The sequence below is a fragment of the Asterias amurensis genome, chromosome 2 (genome assembly GCF_032118995.1).
Source record: "Asterias amurensis chromosome 2, ASM3211899v1".
In the NCBI taxonomy this organism is placed as follows: domain Eukaryota; kingdom Metazoa; phylum Echinodermata; class Asteroidea; order Forcipulatida; family Asteriidae; genus Asterias; species Asterias amurensis.
This window is the reverse complement of record NC_092649.1, coordinates 29,221,369-29,245,892: the sequence shown is the minus strand read 5'-3', so window position 1 is coordinate 29,245,892 and position 24,524 is coordinate 29,221,369. Positions and strand designations below refer to the sequence as shown.

General features: G+C 37.2%; 2 protein-coding genes and 1 pseudogene across 2 annotated transcripts in view; 1 reads left to right on the top strand and 2 right to left on the bottom strand.

The window, feature by feature from the left end:
* The window catches only part of LOC139933757 (plexin-A4-like), a 28,369-nt gene that overhangs the window by 2,361 nt on the left and 1,484 nt on the right, over positions 1 to 24,524 (bottom strand). Inside the window, exons 2-40 of the mRNA XM_071927953.1 lie at positions 21,317 to 21,425; positions 20,337 to 20,425; positions 19,395 to 19,523; positions 19,171 to 19,286; positions 18,897 to 19,029; positions 18,501 to 18,654; positions 18,308 to 18,407; positions 17,918 to 18,035; positions 17,573 to 17,707; positions 16,552 to 16,647; positions 16,320 to 16,428; positions 15,757 to 15,938; positions 15,355 to 15,509; positions 14,821 to 14,938; positions 14,379 to 14,515; positions 14,071 to 14,235; positions 13,684 to 13,819; positions 13,322 to 13,558; positions 12,822 to 12,998; positions 12,101 to 12,308; positions 11,539 to 11,681; positions 10,490 to 10,620; positions 10,054 to 10,119; positions 9,294 to 9,368; positions 8,953 to 9,019; positions 8,334 to 8,480; positions 7,940 to 8,093; positions 7,360 to 7,460; positions 6,276 to 6,375; positions 5,683 to 5,738; positions 5,241 to 5,354; positions 4,627 to 4,740; positions 4,230 to 4,278; positions 3,896 to 3,969; positions 3,073 to 3,210; positions 1,704 to 1,867; positions 993 to 1,140; positions 356 to 496; positions 85 to 138 (exon numbers count right to left, since the gene is read on the bottom strand). Coding sequence (XP_071784054.1) covers positions 85 to 138; positions 356 to 496; positions 993 to 1,140; positions 1,704 to 1,867; positions 3,073 to 3,210; positions 3,896 to 3,969; positions 4,230 to 4,278; positions 4,627 to 4,740; positions 5,241 to 5,354; positions 5,683 to 5,738; positions 6,276 to 6,375; positions 7,360 to 7,460; positions 7,940 to 8,093; positions 8,334 to 8,480; positions 8,953 to 9,019; positions 9,294 to 9,368; positions 10,054 to 10,119; positions 10,490 to 10,620; positions 11,539 to 11,681; positions 12,101 to 12,308; positions 12,822 to 12,998; positions 13,322 to 13,558; positions 13,684 to 13,819; positions 14,071 to 14,235; positions 14,379 to 14,515; positions 14,821 to 14,938; positions 15,355 to 15,509; positions 15,757 to 15,938; positions 16,320 to 16,428; positions 16,552 to 16,647; positions 17,573 to 17,707; positions 17,918 to 18,035; positions 18,308 to 18,407; positions 18,501 to 18,654; positions 18,897 to 19,029; positions 19,171 to 19,286; positions 19,395 to 19,523; positions 20,337 to 20,425; positions 21,317 to 21,425 — 4,839 coding nt within the window. The remainder of the gene's footprint in view (positions 1 to 84; positions 139 to 355; positions 497 to 992; positions 1,141 to 1,703; positions 1,868 to 3,072; positions 3,211 to 3,895; positions 3,970 to 4,229; positions 4,279 to 4,626; positions 4,741 to 5,240; positions 5,355 to 5,682; positions 5,739 to 6,275; positions 6,376 to 7,359; positions 7,461 to 7,939; positions 8,094 to 8,333; positions 8,481 to 8,952; positions 9,020 to 9,293; positions 9,369 to 10,053; positions 10,120 to 10,489; positions 10,621 to 11,538; positions 11,682 to 12,100; positions 12,309 to 12,821; positions 12,999 to 13,321; positions 13,559 to 13,683; positions 13,820 to 14,070; positions 14,236 to 14,378; positions 14,516 to 14,820; positions 14,939 to 15,354; positions 15,510 to 15,756; positions 15,939 to 16,319; positions 16,429 to 16,551; positions 16,648 to 17,572; positions 17,708 to 17,917; positions 18,036 to 18,307; positions 18,408 to 18,500; positions 18,655 to 18,896; positions 19,030 to 19,170; positions 19,287 to 19,394; positions 19,524 to 20,336; positions 20,426 to 21,316; positions 21,426 to 24,524) is intronic.
* LOC139933762 (plexin-B-like) overlaps positions 14,860 to 24,524 on the top strand; it is a 129,923-nt gene continuing 120,258 nt past the window's right edge. The window contains exon 1 of the mRNA XM_071927963.1: positions 14,860 to 14,950. The gene's annotated coding sequence lies outside the window, so the exon portion shown is untranslated. The remainder of the gene's footprint in view (positions 14,951 to 24,524) is intronic.
* LOC139934098 (plexin-A2-like) lies at positions 22,361 to 23,572 on the bottom strand (annotated as a pseudogene).

The following is a 24,524-nucleotide window of genomic DNA, read 5'->3' as shown; positions in this document are numbered from 1 at the left end:
CAACTCCCCTTTAATATAACTTGTGTGTCAATTGTATGTTTTATGATATCATTTTTTCTCCCAAATAAAAATCAATCAACTTACAAGATCCCATAGTTGCATTAAGGTGCTAAGCTTGCTGAACAATCCTGTGAAATTCTACAGAGAAAACAAATACAATTGAATTCATCGAGTGTGAATCCAAATATAACTAAATAAGTATTGTATTCATGTTTTGACTTTGGAATAAAAGGATTTAATGGTGCTGTGTGAAGGAATCTTATAAATTAACCAAATTGAATACGTTTTGAGAATTTAACCTGAATTTTTGATAATTGTTTTTCGAAAAAATTTGGATTGTGAAATGTCCTTTTACCTGACTTGCTTTTTGTAGTTCAGTGTTGAGGTCTTGTGTGGTTACCGGTGTAGACTCCTCCACACCTTTATAGTACTGTCGGACAAGACGCTGGTACTTGGTTTTCTCTCTGCTGTACAGGAACTTGTTGATGGAAGATTCCTGTCAATGTTAACAATTCAGATCAAAAGTAAACCACAAAGGTATAAGTAAGTCCAGAAACTTGGAAGTAAGATCTAAAGTGGTTGAAGGAGAACATTCAAGTGGTTTGATCTTGTTTTATTACTTTGTTTATTGTTTTACTCTGTTGGGTGTTGAACTCATAGGGCTTCCCTACCCGCTCCCCCATTGTTATCCAATCAATGCAAAATCTTCCTCTGTTAGAAATTGTGTTTGGCTCCTCAGGCTTGCAAGCTAGAGTGATTTTAAGTTCACTCATGAGAATTCTTTAGTTTCATTACCAGAAATATATAATAATAATAATTTTACAGCATTGAATACACAGTCTGTATCTTGCAGAATGGCACTGATGAAAATTGTCTCAATATACCAGACACTAAGGGAATGCAATCTGGCTTTTCTGTGATTTAAGACAGCCACCCTTTAAGACAGCCACCCTTTAAGACAGCCACCCTTTCTGTCATCAGTTTCTCTTTACCTGTCCAAGTTTATCAGTCTTGGTGTCGTGTGCATCATGGAATAACTGACCAATCACATCCATGCTTGCCTCAACGGACGGAGTAGGTTGGATGTCAAAGATGTAGTCTGGATGCTTGATGGCGTTGGACCAGAAACGCAGAGGCAAACTGTTTGAAATAATTTATAAAAACATCTTAGACTATAAGTGTTACCAAGCTTACAGCTAAGCAAAATTATGTATCCAAGCAGAAAGTGGTGTTTAGGCTTAAGCATCTTTCACAAACTGCAATGGATTATGAGGGAGGCATGCAAGCCCCAGTTCGTCTCATTTCAAGATAGTTGGAACTTGTATCTTTAATACTTGACATGAACTTGTGAATAGTGATGTGAATATTTATAAATGAGGTTGATCAATGTCTATGGTTTAGTTTCTACAATGCTGTTTAGTATTTTGGTGAAACTATAGGGGTTTTATACTCTTCGGTGTGTTAATAATGTGAGCTGAATCTTATGTAGGGGTCCTTTTAACAATGAATTGGGGGTACTTGATATGTAACAAGGTGTACTCCCTTTCCTGTTGTGTCTTCTTTGTGTTCTGGGAATCTCAGGAATTCTGTAGAAGACTTTTGTTTGTTTGGGGGTAGGGGATACTTCTGTACAAGAGGGAAAGAATGTCTTAAAATATGGGAACATGGGGCCTCCCTCTTCCACTCTGCCATTCTTTACTCACATGTTATTCTTCCAGGCGCATTTAATTTCGGGGTCTTTGGACTTCAAGTCATACATGTCTGCCTGGTCATCAAAGAAGTCAAAGAGGAACTTGATTGCCTTGGGGGCGCTCTCCACGGAGAGAATGGTCTGGAACATGTTGTCAACATACTCTTGGATGACGCTCTGTTGTCGAGGTATTCAAGGAATAAAAAGACAGGTTTTCATTGTTATGACTGACTGGTCGAATTTGTCATGCTGTATGGTTATAAATATATTCAGCATTGGCTTTTGGTGGTATATGCTACATTGCCTTCTTGTGTGGACTCCTGGCTCAAACCCCAGAGGGAGCCTTGTATTTGGATGGGGTTTTCAGTCCCTCTACTTGGTTGTGTGTGTCTTCCCCCAGTTGGGGTTTTCCTCCCATGTTTGAAACTGAGATCTCTTCATCATGTTCCCTTTCAGATAGGTGCCTTCTTGATTGCATATTAATTACAGTGCTAGGTATTCAGTATTCACTTGGTTGGTTCATGGAGGTAGATTTCTACCTCCTTGGTTGGTAGGATATTTTTTGTATGAGTCGACTGGGGCTTAATGCATTATTGCTTTGAGAGGGTGCAACTTCAGCAATTAATAGCACAAAATGACGGTGTTTTATGAAGATTCGGTCCCAATGGGAAACTCACAGGCTGAATGAGGTTGATTCGAAAGAGGGCGCTATCAGAAGTAATTTATACACAACTCTGGGTATGGGGGGGGGGGGGGGAGGGACAATCTCCTGCCACAACGTTTCCACCAATACCAAATACTGTGGTTCCAATCTCAAATAAAACACTCTCTAATTCGGTCATGCCTCATCAACAGCCACTTAGAATTTAGAGTCAGCAAATTCAATCGCTGTTTTGATTTTGAATATACTTGATTTCCTGTTTTTGTACTGTCTTTGCTTGTTTTGAGTGTACCATGTTTATGTTGGTTGGCTGCGGAGTCACAAGCATCCAGATATCGTTATTATTGGCAAGACTTTCTTAGTTCATTATCAATGATGCAATCAAAATACAGGAAGTATTACTGAGACAAAAGTAAAAACTGTAGTAGTAAACTTGTGGGTGCAAACATGTACCGGTAAATACATTCTTTTGTGTGAAGTGTTGGCTCTGAGAAGAGCTGGTGTGGTCTTGACATTAAAAATATTATACTTTGCGCAGCTACATTCCTGAAAACGAGCAGAGTAAACTGCTTGAAATGTGGAGACAACACCAGCTCTTCTAAGAACCCAAACTTCTCCCAAGACACAAGTTACTAAGGCAGTTTGTTAAACTTGAAGAGGAAGTAAACGATCTATCGTGGCATTTCAGAAACTACTTGTTTTTGTTAGATAAAAAGGTTACCTTTGATGAGAGAACTCTCTGGAATGGGACCTTGTTAGTAGCCCACTGACTCTGTTTATTGAGTGAAATACAGCACAATTTGCTTCCTTGTTGCTCGGGGTGGTGTTCCTCAATCGTGAAAGACTCCTTCTTTTGAGTCTATTGGGGAAAACGGTTACCATAATTACACACCTTCTCTAGTAAGCTAGAACACTTCTTGACACTTTCCCCAAATTTATTTCTGTGCCCCCCCCAAACCCGGTTGCCCTCAGTTTCATTCAAAATTATGGGTTGAGATTCCAATTTATCCGAATAAGATGTTCTGTTTTATAAACTTGATTACAGAACTTTTTTTTATAATGAACAGTTACACACGAGTGTAATCGTTTTAGTCTTATTATCTTATTTAAAAAGTACTAAAAAGTGGATTGTGTTGGAAAAATACAAACGGAAACTATAAGTTGTAATTGGCAAGAGGTACCCCAGAAAAACTTGGTGCACCCCTTTTACCCTTGTTTTGCCACTTTTTGTTACAAGTACCGTATAAAACTGCTGTGAGTAAAGTATTCGTCAAGCATTTTGATCAACTGTTTGTATGAAGAATTGTTGGCCATCTCCTGGCATGGAGGCTTCCTCCTCTGACCGCACTCGTGACCCTTCTGGTCCAGCTGGTTCATGGGGAACAGAGCTGCACCGGGACCCACCGGAGTCCACCGGCAATTGCACTCCAATTCTCTGCCACTCTGCCATCGCCGGGCAAGGCTCCCTTATCTATCAACTGATTTATTTTTTGCAACAATGTTTCACTAAATGTTTGTTTTATTTATTGATTTATTTTACTTACCAGATGCCAATCTCTGAACCCTTCCTGGTCTTGTTCTTCATCTTCCAAACCAGCGTTATCTAGATACATATGTTCTGGGAAGAAAATTTATGATTAATCTCTTTATCATTTAAGGGTGCTGAATACTTTTAAGGAGATGTTTTGACAATTTTTGGTATTATTGTGATTTTGTTCTCATAAAAATGGCTGTTTGTGTTTGTATTGAGTGATATTCAGACTGTGTAAATATAAACAGCTGGCATTCTGTTCATGAATGTAAGTTGTTTTCTTGATTAATTGTTACACTTTCAAAGAAAACCTTTCAGCAAATTTGTGTTTCATAATCAATATTTACCATAATCAGTCTCCCTTTCATACTGCTTCTGCTGTGCACTGTCAGTGACCTACAGGTAACCAGCAACAAGAAGGGTACCAATGACAACTCTTGACCAATCAAACACTCCACAAATTCATCTCTTAATTGTTAATAAATGCAGGCAAAGTTATTGTGAAATAATATTTCATCAAATGGAATTATTTAATGGCTTAGCATGGACAAAATTATTTTGATTTTATTGTAATGGGCAGCAGTGAAAATGTTAAAGCTGTGCAATGATCTGAAATTTAACTTCAAAGCTTGCTGGCAATTGTTGTAAATATTAGTTAGACTTAATCTCATGTTGGTATATTTGGAGGATGAGATTTAGTTTCTTTGTTGGATTGTTGACATAAAATTGGTAAATGTTTCTTACATTTGTTGTTAACTCTGGTTGGGGTTCATTATGAGAGATCTTCTTCTGGATGCTACCTTTTGTTGGGATGCAGTAACCACCTTCCTCAGTAAATGTGGACTCAGCTTCCATAGCCTAGGAGACAATTGTTACCATGGTTACTAATCATTACTTTCAAAGAGAGAGAGAGAGAGGTGGTGAATCTTATTGCTCAATCGTTATCCTATGGCAAGAGTACTGATAAAATTAAACTGTGTTTTTATTATGTGATTTTGGTGTAAGTTTGGAGGTTGGCAGCATTTTCCTGCAGTCAATTATCTCTGGATCTCAATAAGTTTGTGTGCACTTCCAAAGTGCCATAAAAGGAATATCTTCTTTTTTTTGGGGGGGGGGGGAGAAACATATTGGAACCCAAGAAATATCCTGAACAGTCACATTGATGTTAGCAAATGGAGGCAATTAAAGTACTTGTGAAATATTTATCTAATTGCTACCAAGTCCAGACAGAGCACCAGTGCAATGATCTGAAATTTAATTTCAAAGCTTGCTGGCTAAATCTCATGTTGGTATAATTGGAGGATGAGATTTAGTTTCTTTGTTGGATTGTTGACATAAAATTGGTAAATGTTTCTTACTTTTGATGTTAACTCTGGTTGAGGTTTGTCAGGAGGGATCTTATGCTGGATGCTACCTTTTGTTGGGATGCAGTAACCACCTTCCTCGGTGAATATGGAGTCCACTTCCATAGCCTAAAAGACAATTGTTACCATGGTTATTTATCGCTATTTTCAACAACAAAAAGAGCGGAGAATCTTATTGATCAATCGTTATCCTATGGCAAGAGTACTGATGAAAGTAAACTGTTGTATGAAAGTGTGATTTTGGAGTAAATAAATAGTAAATTTAAGGGTTCAACCGAGTGTAAATCTCTTTTGTTAGAGTGTTGGCTCTGAAAAGAACCAACTCTTCTCAGAGCCAACACTCTAACAGAAGAGATTTACACTCGGTTGAACCCTTAAATTTACTATTTATTTATAGTTTCTTCCTAGTCATATTGATGTAACTTTAGAGTTTTACCATATGTTGATCTTGATGTCCTCCATAGCGGTTTTCAACTTGGATGGTAAAATACTCTGTAGAGGATGAAACAAAACAAGGAAACATCACTGTCTTAGAATACTTTGAGTTAAATGGATAAACAATTGGGTCTCAAAATTCATAAATGCAATTACCTATCATTCTGAAAGTTTGTATATACTCAGCGCCTTGAGTACCTAACCTTGTTTGTTTGGTATATACTTGTGCTATATAACACTTTGATATTATTTATGACAGTTTTGGTACACTTACAAAAAGCTTTGTTTCTTTATTGTAAAATTACCAACCATGATTTAAAAAACAAAATTTAGAACTCAGCTCAACTTCATTGATCTGGTAAAGAAATTCAATTGTCAAATTTTGTGTCAACAAGTTTTGGTTTGTTGTTTAAATTGGGGGGGGGGGGGTAATAGGAATGTTTGAAATAAAAAAAGGTACTTGACCTTAAGTTTGTGCTAATTGAAGTATACTTTTTGTGACTTGATTTCTCTCCAAAATATACCAGCCAAACTTTGAGTTTTTTATTAGCTTCTTAGACTTTTATTTGTAACTTCTTTTAAAAGATTGTTTACCATGTGTAATTTTTTCCTGATCTTGATGCACTGGTCCGCAGCAACTTTCAGCTTGTCCTGTGCCTTCGTCCACTAGGGTAACTGGTGCTCTGTCAGGTACCTATTATAGGCAATACCAGGGAACCAGTGAAAACTCTTACCTAATTGTATCATCTTTAAAAAGCTTTGTTTTCATCACCTGCAATATCATTGCAACCTCTTCAATCCTTTTGCAGTCATTGTATTCTGATGTACTAATACAGTGTGAAAGCATGCTCAGTTGTCTTTACTACTTTTACACACACACAACAATGTCCACACACACACAGACACCCAAAACGAGGGTGTTATAGAAATCATAATAGTAACTAGTTTTTATATAGCACTTTTCACACCCAAGGGCTTCTCAAAGTAAGCGTTTCAAACATTATTACCCCTGGTCACTGGGCCTTATATCATTTCTTAAACCATTTCAGCTCCCTGGGGAGTGTACAGCATGTGTGACTATGCGCTACTCGTCTAAACCAATCACAAGAACCATCTCTGCCCTCACAGGTAGCCATTTACCCAAGAAACCCAAGTGTCTTGCTCAGGGACTTAAGTGTCACGACCTAGAATCGAACACACACTCTGCTGAACAGAAGCACCAGAGCTTGATTTTAGTGCTCTTATCCAAACAGCACTGTGACAGGACTTCTAATAGTCTTGGTGCAAGACGTTTCTCGTTCCCTTTTCACGCACACCGCGGCCAATTCACCGACAGCGCGCGCACCGACTCACCTGACTTAGTCCACTCACCGCAATTCCGGGGTGGTGAGTGGACTATAAGTCAGGTGAGTCGGTGCGCGCGCTGTCGTTGAATTGGCCGCGGTGTGCGTGAAAAGGGAACGAGAAATGTCTTGCACCAAGACTAGACTTCTAACTTTGCTTTGACAGTTTTGAATACAGGATATGGGAAAACATAGTTGTGAATTTGCACTTGGTCAATGGCTGCTTTTTGCATTTTAATAATGTTATAAGTGTCTTAAACTTCAGATAAATATTTTGAAACCATGTTATTTTAAGCCCCAGTTTTTTTGATAAAGTTTGCCTGTGTTTTACTCACTTGGAAATCTTTCAGGGTCTTGAGTGGACTTGGCTTGTTAGTGAGAGGTCTGATGCTCTTGTCTGTCAAGATCAGACGCTCGTTCTTTCTTTGATGCCAAACTGTCACCAATAAAGCCATAATGATGTTAAAGATAACCTTCTTATTTTGAGAAATATTTGTTTGTTTTAAAGGAAGGGAAACTGTGCCTTAGTCAGACTATATTGGTGTTCAATAAGGGGAATTGTGACCCCCCCCCCCCCACCACCCATGTGTGCTTGGAATCTCGGGAATTCTTTAGAAAATTTTAGGGGTTACTTCTTTGCTCACTTAGGATAATATTGTGTTTAAGTATGCAAGATTTTGTGAGTAATCAGCGATCAGGTTTTATAACTGATTATTTTCTGCTGGAGTGTCGAACCAGAAAGCCCTCTGGTAAAAAATTAAGGTTGTGTGTGAAACATTAAATGCAGTCAACTAAAATTTGAGAATAAATATCCCTTTTTGAAAATTGTTTGGGACACAGAATCCCCAAATTGATGAATGTCAAACAGAGGGAGACAGTGTCTTTTCTTTACAGAGCAATTTAAGAGTAACTTACCAAGACTGACTTGGTTGGCATTGGGTCTGCTGGAGTAGGGTTTGTTGAGATGGAGGGCATCTAAGATCTTCTCCTTGACTTGGGAGATGGTGTCTACGTCTAGCACCTTGACTTCCCTGATGACATTTCCCTCTCTGTTGAGAACTACCAGTGTCTAAAACCCACAAATACAAATAATTGTATGATTCATTTGTCGGATTTTAGTCGGGTTTTTACTGATGTTAGTGGCAGAAAAAGGTGGTTTTAAAGTAAAGTGTGTGTGAGTTTGTTTCCTTCATGCATTAAAGCTATGTACATGGGATCAAAGTGCTCTCAAAATGTTTGAATATGCGCAAGAATTGCACCGTCTTTAGTAGGTCTCAGAGAATCAGATTATTGGATATCTTATACTTACCAAGATGTTGAAGTTTACAGTTTCTTGCAGTAAATTCTCAAAGTTAAGAGAAAACTCTGCCTGGCCAGTGACGGCATCAATAGGACCTTGTTCAGTGCGGTATTTGATGGCACGGTACAACACAAACAGAGGGTAGGCGGTGTGATTCTATATCAAACATAATAACAAAGGAACCATGGTTAGTTCAAATGTTCAAACATCGAAATACAAAGTGGTGCAAAGGGGAAACCCCGAACAGGCATGCAGGCCCTCTAGCATGCACTACACATACAAAAACAAATAGACAAAAACAACAGAAATGAAAGAGATAACAATAGTAGAAATCATGCAATACACTGTGAGACTCTAGAATTCAATTCCAGATGCACAACATCACTCTCTTCTAGCAAAAACTTGAAACAAACTTGTTCATGCTTACTTTCCAACATCTTGACAACACTGTAACTAACTTTAACTTCTTCCAGACCGGCACCATTGATTATTTTCAGTAAAGTGCGCCTTATAAATGCTGTAGTTTATAATTATTGTACGTGCGCTACTATCACTTGTAATTTAATAATTCCAATTATTCTTAATTATCACAATACTATTCGGACAATGTTTTCAAATGTTGACCTACCTTCAGTTGGTCATACAGACATAGGGAGACCCAGTTTGAAAGAAGCTTCTCAAAAACACTGTCTGTCCTGGATAATAAATATGAATGTGTACATTTGTTTCAATTCAGACACTTAAGGTTTGCACGAGCAAAATACTATTGTTATTATTTTTTTTAGTTGTAGGGGGTTTCGCAATGAACAGGTGGTTTAAAGCCCTTTCAGGCCGAGTATATTTTTGGTAAATGCCAAAGACCAGTATCTTCATCCCAAATAGGTCAGGCCGCATTAGAATCCTGGTCAATTCTCCTCTTAGAGAAGTTTAGAGTGTAATGAAACAATTAGGTAATATACATGTACTTACTTGCTGAAAAGTAGGAGTTTCTGATTGGTGGCTTGAGCATCTTTAATCTCCTGTGACATCAACGTTAACAAGACGCTAAAAATAACAAGAATGTTCAGTAGGCTATAACTAAACAATTTAAAAAGATATTAAAAATACAAGAATCTTGAAACCCATATGAGGAGGATACCACTGGCTTTCCTTTTAAGTCGGTCTTGAAACTTCGCATGGTGGAAATATTAAGAGATAATTGCGGTGACACTATGCCAATAATTCTCGTTATAGACTATGAACCAGTGGTAAACAACTCAACATTTCCACAAAGGTACTCTGATTGTCTTTAAGAGGCACTGGACTATGTTGCTGTGTGCTGCCGAAGAGGTTTAGCTTGAAGCCTTCTTGCAAGCTGAACCTCTTGAGCAGATTTTAAGCATCACTCAGCAATAGAGTCCAGTTTTCTCCTGATAAGGACAGTCGAAGAATACTTGTTGAAACGTCTCACTGTTCACCACTGGTTCTTCTCAGAACCAACACAGCTCATTAAGAAAATCATTTGTGTCTCTGCAAGCCTCACTTGATGGCTTTTCTTTCAGTGCAAAATCCAAAAAAATGTTTTGTGACCTTTTATCCCAGTCTTGAGTTTTCTTGCTATAGGTCTTTAGTTTGCCATTGTCTGTTCCATCTGATATGTATTCCAAATTACCTTCTCCAAGTTTGCTCTTTGTAGTCTGAAGCAACTTAAAATATAGGCAATCAACGCAGTCCCTAGAGTTTGACTTACTCTGTTAGGATATCCAGGGTGTTATTCAGTACCATGGTAACAGTCAGTAACGATGCTATCGATTGTCTAGAAATACGGAATTGTTCAAAAACAAAACCAATTGTAGTAATGTTGTACATTGGTAAATGAGCCACCAGTGTGTCCAACCTGGTTGTTCTTATCAGGATGTAAACAAAAATGTTGTATATACATTCTACTTTTTCACAAAATAATGGACGTATATATAATATAACATCACTGATCTTAATCCTAGCATAGTTTTCAAAAAATATATACAGACTTTTTTAATTGACAAAATAAACCTTGAGAAAATAATCCATATTACATGTACTATGAATATCCAGCAAAAGAAAGAAATTGTGAATATAAAGTGTTAAACAGCCTCATTCTTTGGGGAGGGGGAATCAGACAGAAAATCATGTCTCAAACTTCTCACCTTTCTTTGACCGAAATCTTTGAGCGGCTCCTTGTATCTAGGGTCTGGATGAAAATTAATAAGAAGTTCTTGTTGCCTAGCAACTCAGAGAACATCATCATGGCTTCTTCAACCATAGCATATTCACCGTACTATGCACAGAATGTAAAATGAATTATTTTTAGACAAACTGCAACATGGTTCCTAAGCATCAAATTTTAAATTCAACAGTTAAAGGTGCAATAATGTTGATCTCTGATAAATTTCTGTATTTCCTTTATTTTGTGAGGTTTGTTTGCTGTTCGCATTTTGCTCTAACTTTACTGTTTCTTTGGAAGTGGTTATATAGTGAATACTTTAAGATTTGGTGTTGAGTCATGAGTAGAATTACTGGTCAGGATAAAGATTTGCAGCAAAAGTTATATTTAGCATGTGATGGTTTGTTGTCAACTGTGGTTCTTGAGAAAGAGTTTATAAATAAGTGGTCTGGCAACCTGACATCAGATTCACTTTTATTAAGGACTCTAGAAACAGGGCCCATTTTTATGGCGCTACTTTAGCACAAAAATAAGCTGAGCAAAACTAAATTATGCTTACCAGAATAAAGTTACCAGCCAAAATACCATAATCACATACAATTTGTGACTGCTTTCCTGCTCATTGTTGCTAAGCAGGGATTTTGTAAGCAGTGTTCTCTGCTTACAAGAGCATTTTCTGCCTAGAGTAGCTCTATGAAATTAGGCCCTGCACCTGACCCTTGGGAGAATAGACTTGAGATATGGATTTTTGTTATTTGCTGTAACTTTTTTAATGGATTATTGTAACTTTTTAATGGATTTTTTATGTAATTTCGCATTTGATTGTTTTCGTATGGATTAATTTTCATAATTTAATTTTTTTTTTCTGGTATTGTGTTAAATTGTTATGCGCTCTCAAACAGGCTGGTCCTGGAGAGAGCGCAATAATAAGTTTATAGATTATTAAATTATTACTCAAGATCCTACTTCATCGGACTTAATGACAACTCTGATTCAGAGGATCTTGCAGTCTCTTGTGTTGATCACTGTTACCTCTTCATCCGTTGTGGTTGGTTGAACCTCTTGTCCAATGAACAGCATGTTAGTAGCGTAGTCACGGTGACTCACAAATGGCATCCCACTCTCTTCAACGTCACTTGTCAATCGGAGAAGGTCAAATTTTCTCTGGGAGAGTCCTGTTTTTCAAATTGTTATTAAAGTATGATCCTGTTCAATGTGGATGTGATAAACTGATTATCTTTATTAAAAGCTTCATTTGCCCTGTGAGGTACAACCGCTTTGGAACTGTAACTTACTTAGAACATAAAACTTGCTCAGTAGAAACAGGTAGCCAGCCAACATCTCATAAAGTTTACATTGTTGTGGCAACTGGTGCCCCAATCTTTGTTTTTATTGCTCTTTTTGCTTAGCAGAGAAAACTGCTTAACAGCTTTTGGGCCGATGTTTGTCACTGATTTACTACTTCTTTGTGCTTTTTAGCAGAGAAACCTAGCTTAGCACAAATTTTCTGCATATATCACTATCAGCTTCAACTGAAGAATTGTCCCCTGGTCATATAATCAATAAAGTAAATTCTGTGACCTCTAATTCTGACCTTTCTTAACATCTTCAAGAAGGTCTTTCTTTAAGACCAGAAGATCAGCATCTCGCCTGGCTCTCTTCAGCCGTATCGTCAGGACTATAACTATGCAGACCAAGATGATGAAAGTCACTGCTCCGATAACTGCTAGAATAGTAATAGTTGAAATGGCTGAAGTATATTTGATGTAACCAATGCGGAACTCAAGGTTGCTGTGAACCACCTGAAAAAGCAGATTAAAATATGTTAAGAATTGCACAGAATACAAAGTACAACTGAGATTTGAGTCATCTCACCCCTTTCTCTTACTTCATAAAGTCTTCTTATAAGGAGGTTGTTTCTCAAGTGAGTTCCAAGTGAGTTTTGTCTTACAAGATGCAGAAAGCACTCTGTTATGGTTCTTTCATTCTACAATGTGTTAACTTAAAACTAAGATTTGTGTTATGACTTGCCCAGACTTAAGAAAGCCCTGTCTATGTGTCTTAATGCAATAACTCATTGTCAGATGGTTGTTTCTTATTTGGTAGATCACAACTGAGATTTATTTTAAGACTTACCCAGACTACGGAGCCCTCTGCATTTGTTTTGACCCTTGATGTTCTAGGCAGATGGTTGTTTCATGAATAAATAGCAACAGAGAGGTTTTTTCTGGAGCGCTCTCTCTTTGTCTTTGCTCATGAATTCTAGTTCAGATGGTTGTTTCTTTATGGCAACAGAGGTTTCTCTTAAGACTTACCCAGACCACAGGAAGACCTCTCTCTTTGTCTTGGCCGGTGAAGTCCCCAGCAGGTGGTTGCTCCTTGGGTAAAATACAACCAAGGGCTGTTTCTTCAAAGAAGGTTACGTCACATCTCATTGCTCCAACATGAACGATGATTTCTGATTCAGTGATTGCTTTGTTGATTCGTTCACCCTGAAAAGAATATTTCAATGGAACATATCACAGCTGAAAAATACTCACAATTACATCATATTTTTTCATCAAACCATTTGATACTCTGATCAAAGTAAGTTTAAAACCTTCCTTCAATTACAGGAACTCTAAACCACCAAGATTGCCTAGTAGATAGAGGCAGATTGAATCCTATATTTTAGCAACAGGTACCGCAGCGATTTAATAGATGTCATATATTGTCAGCAATGCAATTTTAACAGACCTATAAATACAAAGATGTTGTTATGTATTGGGAATATGAAATGTGATTAACAATCATTCAATGGTTGATAAATCCTCACCTTGATCGTCAATAACTCTCTATTCTTCTCAAACAAGCCGTTTTCAAACTCGTCATACTCTGGATCATGAAAGAACTCCAAGCCAACATCGTTGTCTTTTGACCACGTTAAGAGGTCACTCACACCATCCATAATGAAGCCAAAGGTCACGTTAAGTTGAGATAAAGAGCTGCTTATGGCTGATGTTATATTGGGAGTTGTACAGCGCATGATCTCTGAGCCTTCCACAGCACAACTCTTGAAAAACAAAATTTTTAAAACAATTATTTGTTAAAAGTCCTGTTGTGATTAACATTTAATCTTTGAAATTGTCATGATGTAAGATGGGAAAATGTTATAGTATAATTTTTATGTTGACTCACCTCCACAAACTCAATATTGTTGGGTCCCTCACTGCGGACAGATCTCTTAGTGATTTGAGAAGCAACTGTAACAACAAGTGAAGCCATCTGGGCAGTGTCTAGATGAGTCCCTCTGACAACCATCTCCCGACCACCACTGAGTATTTACAGTAAAATCAAAGGGTTAAAAAATGCAGGATTAAAGTAGCTAAGCTTTTCTGATTAGGAAATAACAAGGTTATTTTTACATTTAAATTTTTAAGCGCTTTCAATGAGGTTTTCATTTAGCTTCAACTTACTTGTGAAACTGCAGCCTTAACAGACACAAATTGAAGATTGTGGTCAATTGAGAAATTTCAACAGAAAGATATAGTGTCATTAACAACTATTGTTTGTAGATGTACTCACGAATATATACTGGCGGTTGGACTGACTTCAGTAATGACAGGGTTGTTGCTGAAAGTGTACACTTCACTTGTTTTATCTGCTCCATCAAAAGACATCTTAAGAATTTCCATCTGCCCAACAGACCCCTCGGAGCTTGTGCACACTGCTTCAGTCTCTGTAACTGGGCTGTAAATAAAAGTTATACAACATGACACATCACTGTAAAGTCTTTTCTTAACCAGCGGTTAATAAATGGTATGATTCTTTCAACAAAATCTCTGATTAACAGGCTCTACCTCTATGACTTAATTGTTTATGTCGTTACTTGCCTTGTTATAATGCAAGCTTTATCACCAATGAATGCCTGAATATTCCGTCCTGTATTTAGAGCCATTCCATTGATTGTTATACGAGTCCCACCAGCTGCTGGTCCAAAACGAGGACTGAAACTTGTAATAGATGGAACCTGGCAGGAAAATCAGAATCAGAAAAACAAATAAAGTAGACACTAAACATCAAGCAGATCATGTGTCCTTCTAATTGTCAACAATCAATTGTTATCTTGATCTCGTTGGAAAAGAAACAATTATTTTTTGTATCTTGTCTTCAAATAATCTTGAGTGATTGATTGAAATGCAATCTAGGACTAGAAAATAGAAAATAGATCCCCTGTTGAATGGACTTTTATTTCAAAATTTAATGTCAGTTTATTTTCAACAGTTCCAAGTTTTACAGACACTCAGACCCCATCAGAGTTGTAATCAAACTTACCCTATATTGAAAGTTGACATTTCCTTTGCTTTCCTGTAGTGTTGTCCCATCACCTCCCCTGACTGTCAGAGATACCGGCACAACACTGTTAACTCTTGATTGAGTTAGGCAACTTACACTGTGGAATAAGGTAAGATTATATTTCTTTTTTACATAACTGAAGAATCTATATAACGTCTTGTTAGAAATATCTTTCATTTGTTGTACCATAATTATTTTATTTACAATGCTGGTGCAGCTCGAGCCGAACAAAAAGGACAATGTGAGGTTTCAAATCCGGCTAATCCACAATAATAAATAATATGAACTTTTGAATAACAAAGTGATCACAATGGTAAAATAAAATGGCTTAGCTGTGGCTGTGAAGACACTCCTCTCTAAAACAAACACCTACACCTCTATAGACAAATAAACAAACAAACAAACAAAAGTTTACACAAACTCAGCTGTTCAACAGTGTGATCAAACACTAACCTCCCAACGAGTAAACAATAAGCTTCTAGTCCATCAAGATGGTTTGATGAAACTTCTTACCTGTGCCCTATTTCATAATAGGTTTCCGCTCCATCCAGATGGCATTCTTGGTCTCCAATCATCACATTCAGTACAGTATGGAACCCTGTGCCAATATCTGTACCCATTACAGATACTATGGTGTTACCTTCTATTGGCCCAGTCAATGGATACACCTAAACAATAAAAACAAAATTAAGTTCGGGTATGGGTCACATTCCTCCACATTCATTGCAGGTGTTTCCTTCTTTAATTAATACACTGACAATCTCACAGTGCCGTTAACAAAATAGTACAGACCCTCACCTAGTTGTCAATAATCAATGTACTTGGTATCTACTTGCTTCTTGGATGATAGGGTCATGTCAGTTGACATCGCCAGTTTCTCCATATTTGTAATCAGAAACTTATAAATCTACTCACCCCTTGGAGGATTGGATCAGGGCAGTTGGCGTTATTATTGTGGGTAACCCACTCTCCTTCCGCTGTTGTACAACACTCTCTTAGTTCACACATAGCATTACACCAAACACACTCCAGCTCTGGCCTGGCAGTAACACACCGACTACAATCTGGCTTCAATGCTCCACACTTGTAAAGTGTTGCTGTAGCAAAAATACAAGTTTAAAATCTTTCTTTGCATGTCTTATTTATAAATCATAAAAAGAAAGATGCTTTGGAAAGGTTACCTTTGTCTCCGATTAGAATGCTGGAGGGAACAGGTTGGGTTGGAATGCATCTCATGATCAAAATCAACTTATCTTACGATTGTTAGGTTTTTAATATTGTAATGCTAGATGGCTCAAATTTTGTTTATACTAAACAAAACCATTACAGTCCAGAGAGAACTCAGTCAGCAACATACCCCTTATGGGATCCTAGCTACTGTATGCTAGGGTCTTACTTAGGGTAAAATTCTGTAAGTTAGACTCTTTTGTGTATGGAAGTGCCTGTATCCCCACCCCATATCCTTGACTCAAACTCACCATTATTGTTGAATAAGTCATCTAGAATGTGAGGGTTATTACTGGTGTCTGTCCATTCAATGGTTAGTTTCACAATCAGCTCTGCTTCATCAATGGAAGTGTAGGTATACTGTGGAGTACAAATGGGTTGATATCAAACAAAGTTCAACTAAACTGTTGGCGTCTGATTCAATAATGATACTTTGGCTTTCCAATTTCAAATAATTCTGCGAAATGGCTTGAGAAAACTTACAGCTTTCATGTCACACATGATGGTATCATCATTACGCTGTGCCGTTGTACTCTGACGTATTCCCTCGATATCAAAGCTACATTCAAAGCTAGAAGTCTAAGAGATGAAGAGACAAATGTTAGTTACAAGGCGTTCATTCTAAGAAGGTTTGTACTGTTTTTATTTTCACAGAAGTCAAACCAATTCTGTTTGAGTAGGTAGCTTAATATAAATACTTTTACACCATAATTTGTCTTTAATGCCAGACCCCTGTAATTTCAGAAAGAGAGACAATGTGACAGGTAGTTAGGTATTTTGTTCTGGGGAGTTTTAAAAGATTTGATAAAAACAACATGAAGCTATTGATACAACACTTTTCAAATGTTTTTTTTTATGAGGTCCTCTTTATTTTGTAATTTTGTTTTTTCTTCTCTGTATCCTTTCTTTGTCTCAGACCAGCATTTGTACTGTACCTATGCTATGCTAAAACTGCCGCTCCTTTCAAAGTGCTCAGCAACACGAGATGTTGACAAATTATTTCAGAACTTACTCAATCTGGGCCTTTTGTTTTAGTTTTTCCTATGAAGTTACTTCATTTTGTTTTTCTATCTCTTAGTTCCTTCTCTCTAATGTCTGGGTTTTTGTAATCTTAGGCTGTGATTGCTGTTATTTTTGAAGTGTTTTTTGTTGTTGGTGTAAGTCACAAAATAAATGGGATACTTCATGATGTAGCACTTACAAAATGCACAGTCAAACCAATTTTATCATTTTTTAACTATTCCCTCTTTGTTACCAAACTTTCATGTGGAATAGTAATTAATTGCTTTGTTATTTCAGGGATGGAGGACTGTTTTAACAGTCACTTCCTGTATTCTATAAGCATAACTTATGTTTGTTTGCTTTCATACACTGAAGACTTGCAATTCTTCTGCTTGGTGGGGGGGGGGGGGGTGGTGGTGGCTGTAAAATCACTTTTTGCCTTTATTTAATTTAACTCATGTTGCCTTTGAACGCTGGTTGACCAATAAAGATATTATCTAACCTGGGTCTGATCAGGTAGATTTGTAGTCATGACTTGTAAACTTCTTTCAATTCCATTGGGAAGAAGGACTTCAGTATTCTGAGCCAGCAGCTGAGGGCAGGAACCCGGACCCTTGGGTGAAGACAAAGCTGGATTCTAAAGAAAAAATATCAAATCATTGACTAACATACATTCTTTCATTGATCTTCAAATGTTTCAGAACAACTCAATAACACCTCATATATGTTATTGAAAACATATTTCATGTATGGTTTCATGTCTTTGTAGACAACACCTTGATCTTCAGTTTGTTTAACTGTTAGATATCGGTATTTGGAAAAGACTACATTTGTGATAGAGCCTTACGTTTTGTCCCGTAATGATGATTTCATTGTCTCCTGAGCAAGTAGAACTAACATGGGTGCATCTATTCTCAAAGACACACCAATCACAGGCCCATCGACTACCAACACAAGATACACAACTACAACAAACACACATACAAAACAACAAAATAATTTAAGCTGATGATTGGGTTTATGGATTAGAGAAGTGTACTATGCTAATGGACAAAGTATCAACAATTTTAACCAAATCAAGGAATTTGGAACTCAATTAATTTTATCATAATCAAAGACAATGAATACATTTTGCGTACCATAAATGGAGTGTCATCAAAGTTAAAGCTAGAGCGAACATGAAATATTCTCACGAAGTATCAAAGTTAAAGCTAGAGCGAACATAAAATATTCTTACGAAGTATGAGTGGAGCATTCATAGAAGTAGAAACTTGTATCCACAAAACTGACTGATGTTTCACTGGAATGGATGCTTAGTGTAACCTGAACAGCATCATCTGGAAAATGGAACATTCATAAAAAGTTGTATGTTTATTTTATTTTAACAACAACAATAGCAACAAATGGCCCTAGTTTAGTGTTTGACTTACCTCCTTGTTGAATTGGTGGTATCCTATTACCAGGTGGGGAGACACATCTAAGATCCTCATTTGTCTTTGTAGCTTGAGATACGTAGGATCCAAACCAACACTCATATGTCATGTTGGTCAGTAAATCTGGTAACTGCTCTACACTTGCAGTAATCTAGGTAATAATACAATTGGTAGTTAGTAAGCTAGTGGCACAGATACAGGTGGATTGGAGAGGGGAAAAAAGGGAAGGGCAAAGGGGATATTCAGAACATAAAGCCACTGAGTCACACTAATGTAATCTTAATAGCGTTTTGGGATGTCCACTTCTGCTAAGCAATACTTCCTTTGTTAAGCAATTTTGTGTGCCAACCAGCTATATGGAAATGCGCAAAGTCAGTAACCAGTTACTCTTACCTGTTGTTCTGTGACAGTGATTGGTAGAGTGTTATAAGGATCCACATTGGTTATCTCAATACACTGAGCAGTATTATAGGCTAACCAGCGGGTAGACACATCAGGCATCTTGCATTCAGAATACAGGGTGCACCTAAACAGGTATTAACAAAACACATACAGAGTTATTTTTTAGGTGATCCAAATTTGTTAATTCAGCTGACGTTTCCATCCCTCCCTGCATATGTAATAGCTCTCAACATGCATTGTTAACCAATCAAGATACAATACTTACTGTCTTTGCAGAGTACACCAGCCACAGTATGGGTCTCCATCCATCTCTGCATCCGTACCAATACACGTCTCACACGTTGTATACTGACCACAATTCTCAACACGCATCTTCAGAAACTATACAGTCCAAATCAAAACATATTTAAAAAGATGAAGTCAAATTATATGCTTGGGGTAAATTAAAAAATAACATTTGCATGGTCCTTCCATCTTTATATATTGTACCTTTTGTTCAGTGAGTATGTACATCTCTCTTGTTGCATCATTAATCTTGACATCTTTAAGAACTGATCCAGTAATATCAAGGTCTACTCTTTCATACAGTCTAGCTGAGGTATTGCTTTGGATGTGAACCTGTAACACAACAATTTAAAGATAGGCATACAATGGGTCCATCTTGCATAATAAGAATATGAATAGTTAACCTGGGATAATGTTTAATCTTGAATCATGGATTTGTGCTGTCATTTGTTATACCAAAGTTACAGGTCATCATTGTAAAGTTTGTGTTTGACACTTGCAAGGTCCTTGGTCCCCCACCCTTCCTTTGTCCTTTTGAATTTGACTTTCCTTTGTTCAATGCTTTCATCTTCTGCTTGTTTTCTGCTCCTCCCTTTTTTGCTCCATATATAATCAATGTTTTTGTGTAACAGAAGACAGAAACATTGCTGCGTGTGTATGTTTTTGTGTAATTTTTTTAATATATTCCTTTATGGTAAAGTTTGTGGTTGTAAGCAGGTTGATTTTCAATAATAATTTATGGTCAAACACTTGTAAATAAGGAGTGGTTAGACGTTCAGTGTTGTAGTCGAAATCCGAGACCAAGACCTGAAGGTCCGAGGGGGAGACCGGTCTTGAGACCCACAACAGTCAATAATTAGCAGTGCTTTAAAGTTTCATATTTTTAACCAACCCAAGTTTTTATTTGTTTGTGTTACTTTCTATGTATATTTGGAATTGCGTTAAATGTATTTACCCGCCTAAGTATCCTTTCAAGGAAAGAATAATGAATTACTTCTAAAGGTGATGGATGATAAAAATTTCAGTTTCGTTGATTTGATTTGGTCTGGAAGCTGCCAATTGCACAAAAGCCAAGATGGAAGCATCCTCTTATTGATCCAAGAAACAAATGAAAGAAATATACATTAACAAAATTAATATACTTACCTTTAAAAGTTCCCCACTGTAGTAAGTTCCAATGATAGCTACAGTGTGGTTCATCTCAGTAGTTGTAATGATGGAGGACATCAGAGTGTCTTGAAATGACAATATTAAAAAAATGTACATTAATTTATTTTAAAAAAAACATATTTTTAAAGGATACTTAATATCAGCTCAACAGCTTTATGGTCCTGTAAAAAAGAGAACAAGTTAAAACTATCACAAAAACATTTAACTTGCAAACAACACAGGGGCCAACACTTTAAAGACACTGGACACTATTGGTAATTGTCAAAGAACAGTCTTCTCACTTGGTGTATCTCAACATATGCATAAAATAACAAGCCTGTGATAAATTGAACTCAATTGGTCATCTGAGTTGCGAAATAACTATGAGAGAAAAAACACCCTTGTCACACGAAGTTGTGTGCTTTCAGATGCTTGATTTCAAGACCTCAAAATCTAATTCTGAGGTCTTGAAATCAAATTCGTGGAAAGTTACTTCTTTCTCAAAAACTACGTTACTTCCGAGGTAGCCGTTTTATACTCTCAGCCTCTCGTTATCAAGTAAGGTTTTATGCTAGTTTTTTGTTTGGGTAATTACCAATAGTGTCCACTGCCTTTAAATATTTTAAAAATTTACTTACTGACAATTGTTATCAAGAAGACTACAATCAAATACAATTGGACAGAGGAAAGTGAGCAGTCAAAATAAAACAAGCATTTAAGACTGTTAAAAATTTGATTGAGATGAGAGTTGATGTTTAACTGCCCTTTTAAATTGAAACCAGAACATTTTTATTGTTTAGGTAATGCAGTATCTTTTTTAATACCCGAAAGTTCCAGTACCGCATTTGATGAAGTTACATCAATTCCTTTAGCATACTTGTAAACTTCGTTGCTACTTTCAAAAGGATGACACAGAAACATATCTGGACTGACCTAGAAATAGAAGAACAGAAAATTGGATGTCTCATTTGATGTACCTGATAGTTCCAGTACAGCATTGGATGCCGTTACACTGATGCCTTTAGCATTCCTGTATATTGTAGTGTACCCTTCAAAAGGATGACACAAAAACATATCTGGACCAATCTAGACAATAAAACAAGATAAATATTTTAGCCTCAATCCACAACTTCAACTTGGTTTTACATACAAGCACCAGGTGGGTAATTTAACAACACAATAAAAATAGTTAGTTATGAATGTGACATCCAGTCCAGTGATTTCAAAGAGAGCGGAAAAACATTGTGGGGAAAAAATCTTTTTAATTTGTGTGCAACACAGCAAACCATTACAATCGACAGAGTTGTTTTACTTGAACATAAAAAACAACAAAATGTTAGGTTGTTTTTTAATTCTTTTTTCTTTTACCAGAGAACAGTTTCAATGAGAGGGAGCATACAAGTGGTAGCAATAAATTTTACAAACATAATTGCTTTATCATATAGAAAACAATGAATATCAGTAATATTGTGATTCTGTTTTCCTGTATTTGTAGAAAGAATGATAAAATAGACCAAAACCAAAGAAAACAGTTTGATTTGAATAAAGTCCTAAAACATGAGTAGCTTTAAGGCAGTAGACACTATTGGTTAGACACTAATTATTAGCATAAAACCTTTCTTGGTGACGAGTAATGGGGAAAGGTTGATGGTATAAAACATTGTGAGAAACGGCTCCCTCTGAAGTGCCATAGTTTTCGAGAAAGAAGTAATTTTCCACGAATTTGATTTCGAGACCTCAGGTTTAGAACTTGAGGTCTCGAAATCAACCATCTAAACGCACACAAATTCGTGTGACAAGGGTGTTTTTTTCTTTCATTATTATCTTGCAAATTCGATGACAGATTGAGTTCAAATTTTCACAGGTTTGTTATTTTATGCATATGTTGAGATTCACCAACTGTGAAGGCTAGTCTTTGACAATTACCAATAGTGTCCACTGCCTTTAACATTTTTAAATCTCTTTTTATACAATGCCTTTTAAAGAAAAACCTCCCTTGGCTTCCCTGAAGGTATCTTATGTTAGCAAAATAACCTGGGATACACCTGTAATGTAGCGAACCATACACTTACTGGTAATGTAGTACATTTGGATCCTTGCAAGTACTTCACTGAATGGTCATCTCCATCTTGAATACATCCCCTGACTGTTTCAATGAAGGCATCTAAAATATCACTCATCTTATACATACACAATGCTGACTGATCAATAGGTACATCACTAGTCCGATCAGCTCCTTCATTCTTAGCAAACACAGCAAACAACACCATGTCCTCAGCATTCAAACCTAATGATACAGCAAGATCCTGACCTGCTGGGCCAATATGAGCAACTTGTACCAAACTGTACACACTACCATCTGATCCTTGGCATTGTAGGGTGATTTCTGTGTAAGAGTCAAATGTTGGACTGGTCTGACAGACTCTGTTCATTTTAGAAACAAAGACGTTGGAATCAAAATCCTCCTCTTGAGAAGTGATGAAGTATGTGAATCCATCATATGAGAAACCAGTTACATATGCAATACGGATTGGAGTATAAAGATTGGAAGTATCAAATGCAGTAAATGACAAAGACTCTGTGCCTGATGGAGATATCAACAACCCGTCTGTACTAAGGAGTCTTCTGCTGACTGGTGGAATTCTTATATAGCCAACCTCAGCAGAATAAGCCACAGCTACATACAACCAGTCACCTCCATCTGGCCCTGCGCCATTTGGTCCATCAGTTCCTGGTGCAATCAAACTTACAGTAAACAACTCTCCAAAACCAGCAACATTAGGCTCTGGTTGAAACAACACATCAGTCAAGTCATCTGGATTCCTGAACTGACACTTTCCTCCATTCTCACTTCCACATGTAATCAACCGATTCTGATTATCTAATATCAGGATTTTATTGTAGTTGGTGAACATATCACATCTATCCTGTCCTAGTTCTTGACATGTACTAACATTCTGTAGCAGATTCAATGAACTATCCAGTCTGTATAAGTAGTTGACAGCTCCAACATACACAGCTCCATCAGGGCCAGATCAAGTGAAATGATTGAACTTACCATTGTGGCTACCAGATGGATCATTGAGAGGTCTAGGAGGATGAGGATTACTGAATGAAGCAATTTGATAAGATGACAGATCTCCTTGCCATTCAGCTGATACAATACTACTTAATAATCCCAGCAGGATCAAACATACAACCAAGATGGTTACGTGGCTCCTCTGGGCCTCCATAGTGTAACAGAAGTAACTTTTTTCTTCCGTTTCTTCTGAAGCTGTACAAAGCTTCAGGAACAGGATGACGAATGCAAGGCTGGAGAAAGATCTCTCAAACTTTTTTAGAACACTTTTGCAGTAGCTTTGTTACTTTAAATATAGTATGAGGCTCTCCTTAAACACACAAAAGCGAAAGCAGAACATTCACGAAAGTGTCTGCAAGAAACTTAAGAGATGTTACCCTTTCTTTGGTTGGGATAATGTTGGTTCCGCGATTCCAGAGTCATTTGAGTCAGATGGGCGGGCTTCCTGCAGTAACAGTAAAACAACACTCTGGTGAAGGTGACGGCCTAAATACTTTAGCGAAGAGAGCCAGAATACTCGACAACCATACGAGACGGAAATACTCTGGCATAAAAGAACTTTAACAAATACAGCCTTTTTACCAAGTGGCTTCGTAGGCCATTTGTTGTTCACCCAACTGGAAGAAAAGGTCATGCATGGGAGCAGGCATAATGTTCACTTTTTGACACAATAATGTTTTATTTGAACAAAATTTTGACTCCTTCATTTTGGCACATTGCATATCGAGGGGTCACGCAATTTGCAAACACCGTGATCTTTTTGGCGTGCAATTCCTCCATGGTGGCATGTACATGTAGGTAGTGACGGTGCCCGTTGATTAGACAATCAGAGTCCATTTCAAACAAAATGTAATGCTCGTCTTAACAGTTACGACACATGTACCAATAAATCAATGTTTATCACTGACAACCAAATGGACATGTGCTTCATACGTTTTTTTCCTAAAAACGTAGCAATATGCATGCATGCAATAATATTATTTGACGGTCAGAGCATATCTATTTTTCCTCCATGGTCAGAGATCAATTTAGATTTGATTTCGTTTGCCATAAGCACATGCTTTACACGAGAGGGTGGCATACTTCTTTTTGATCGCATCAACTTC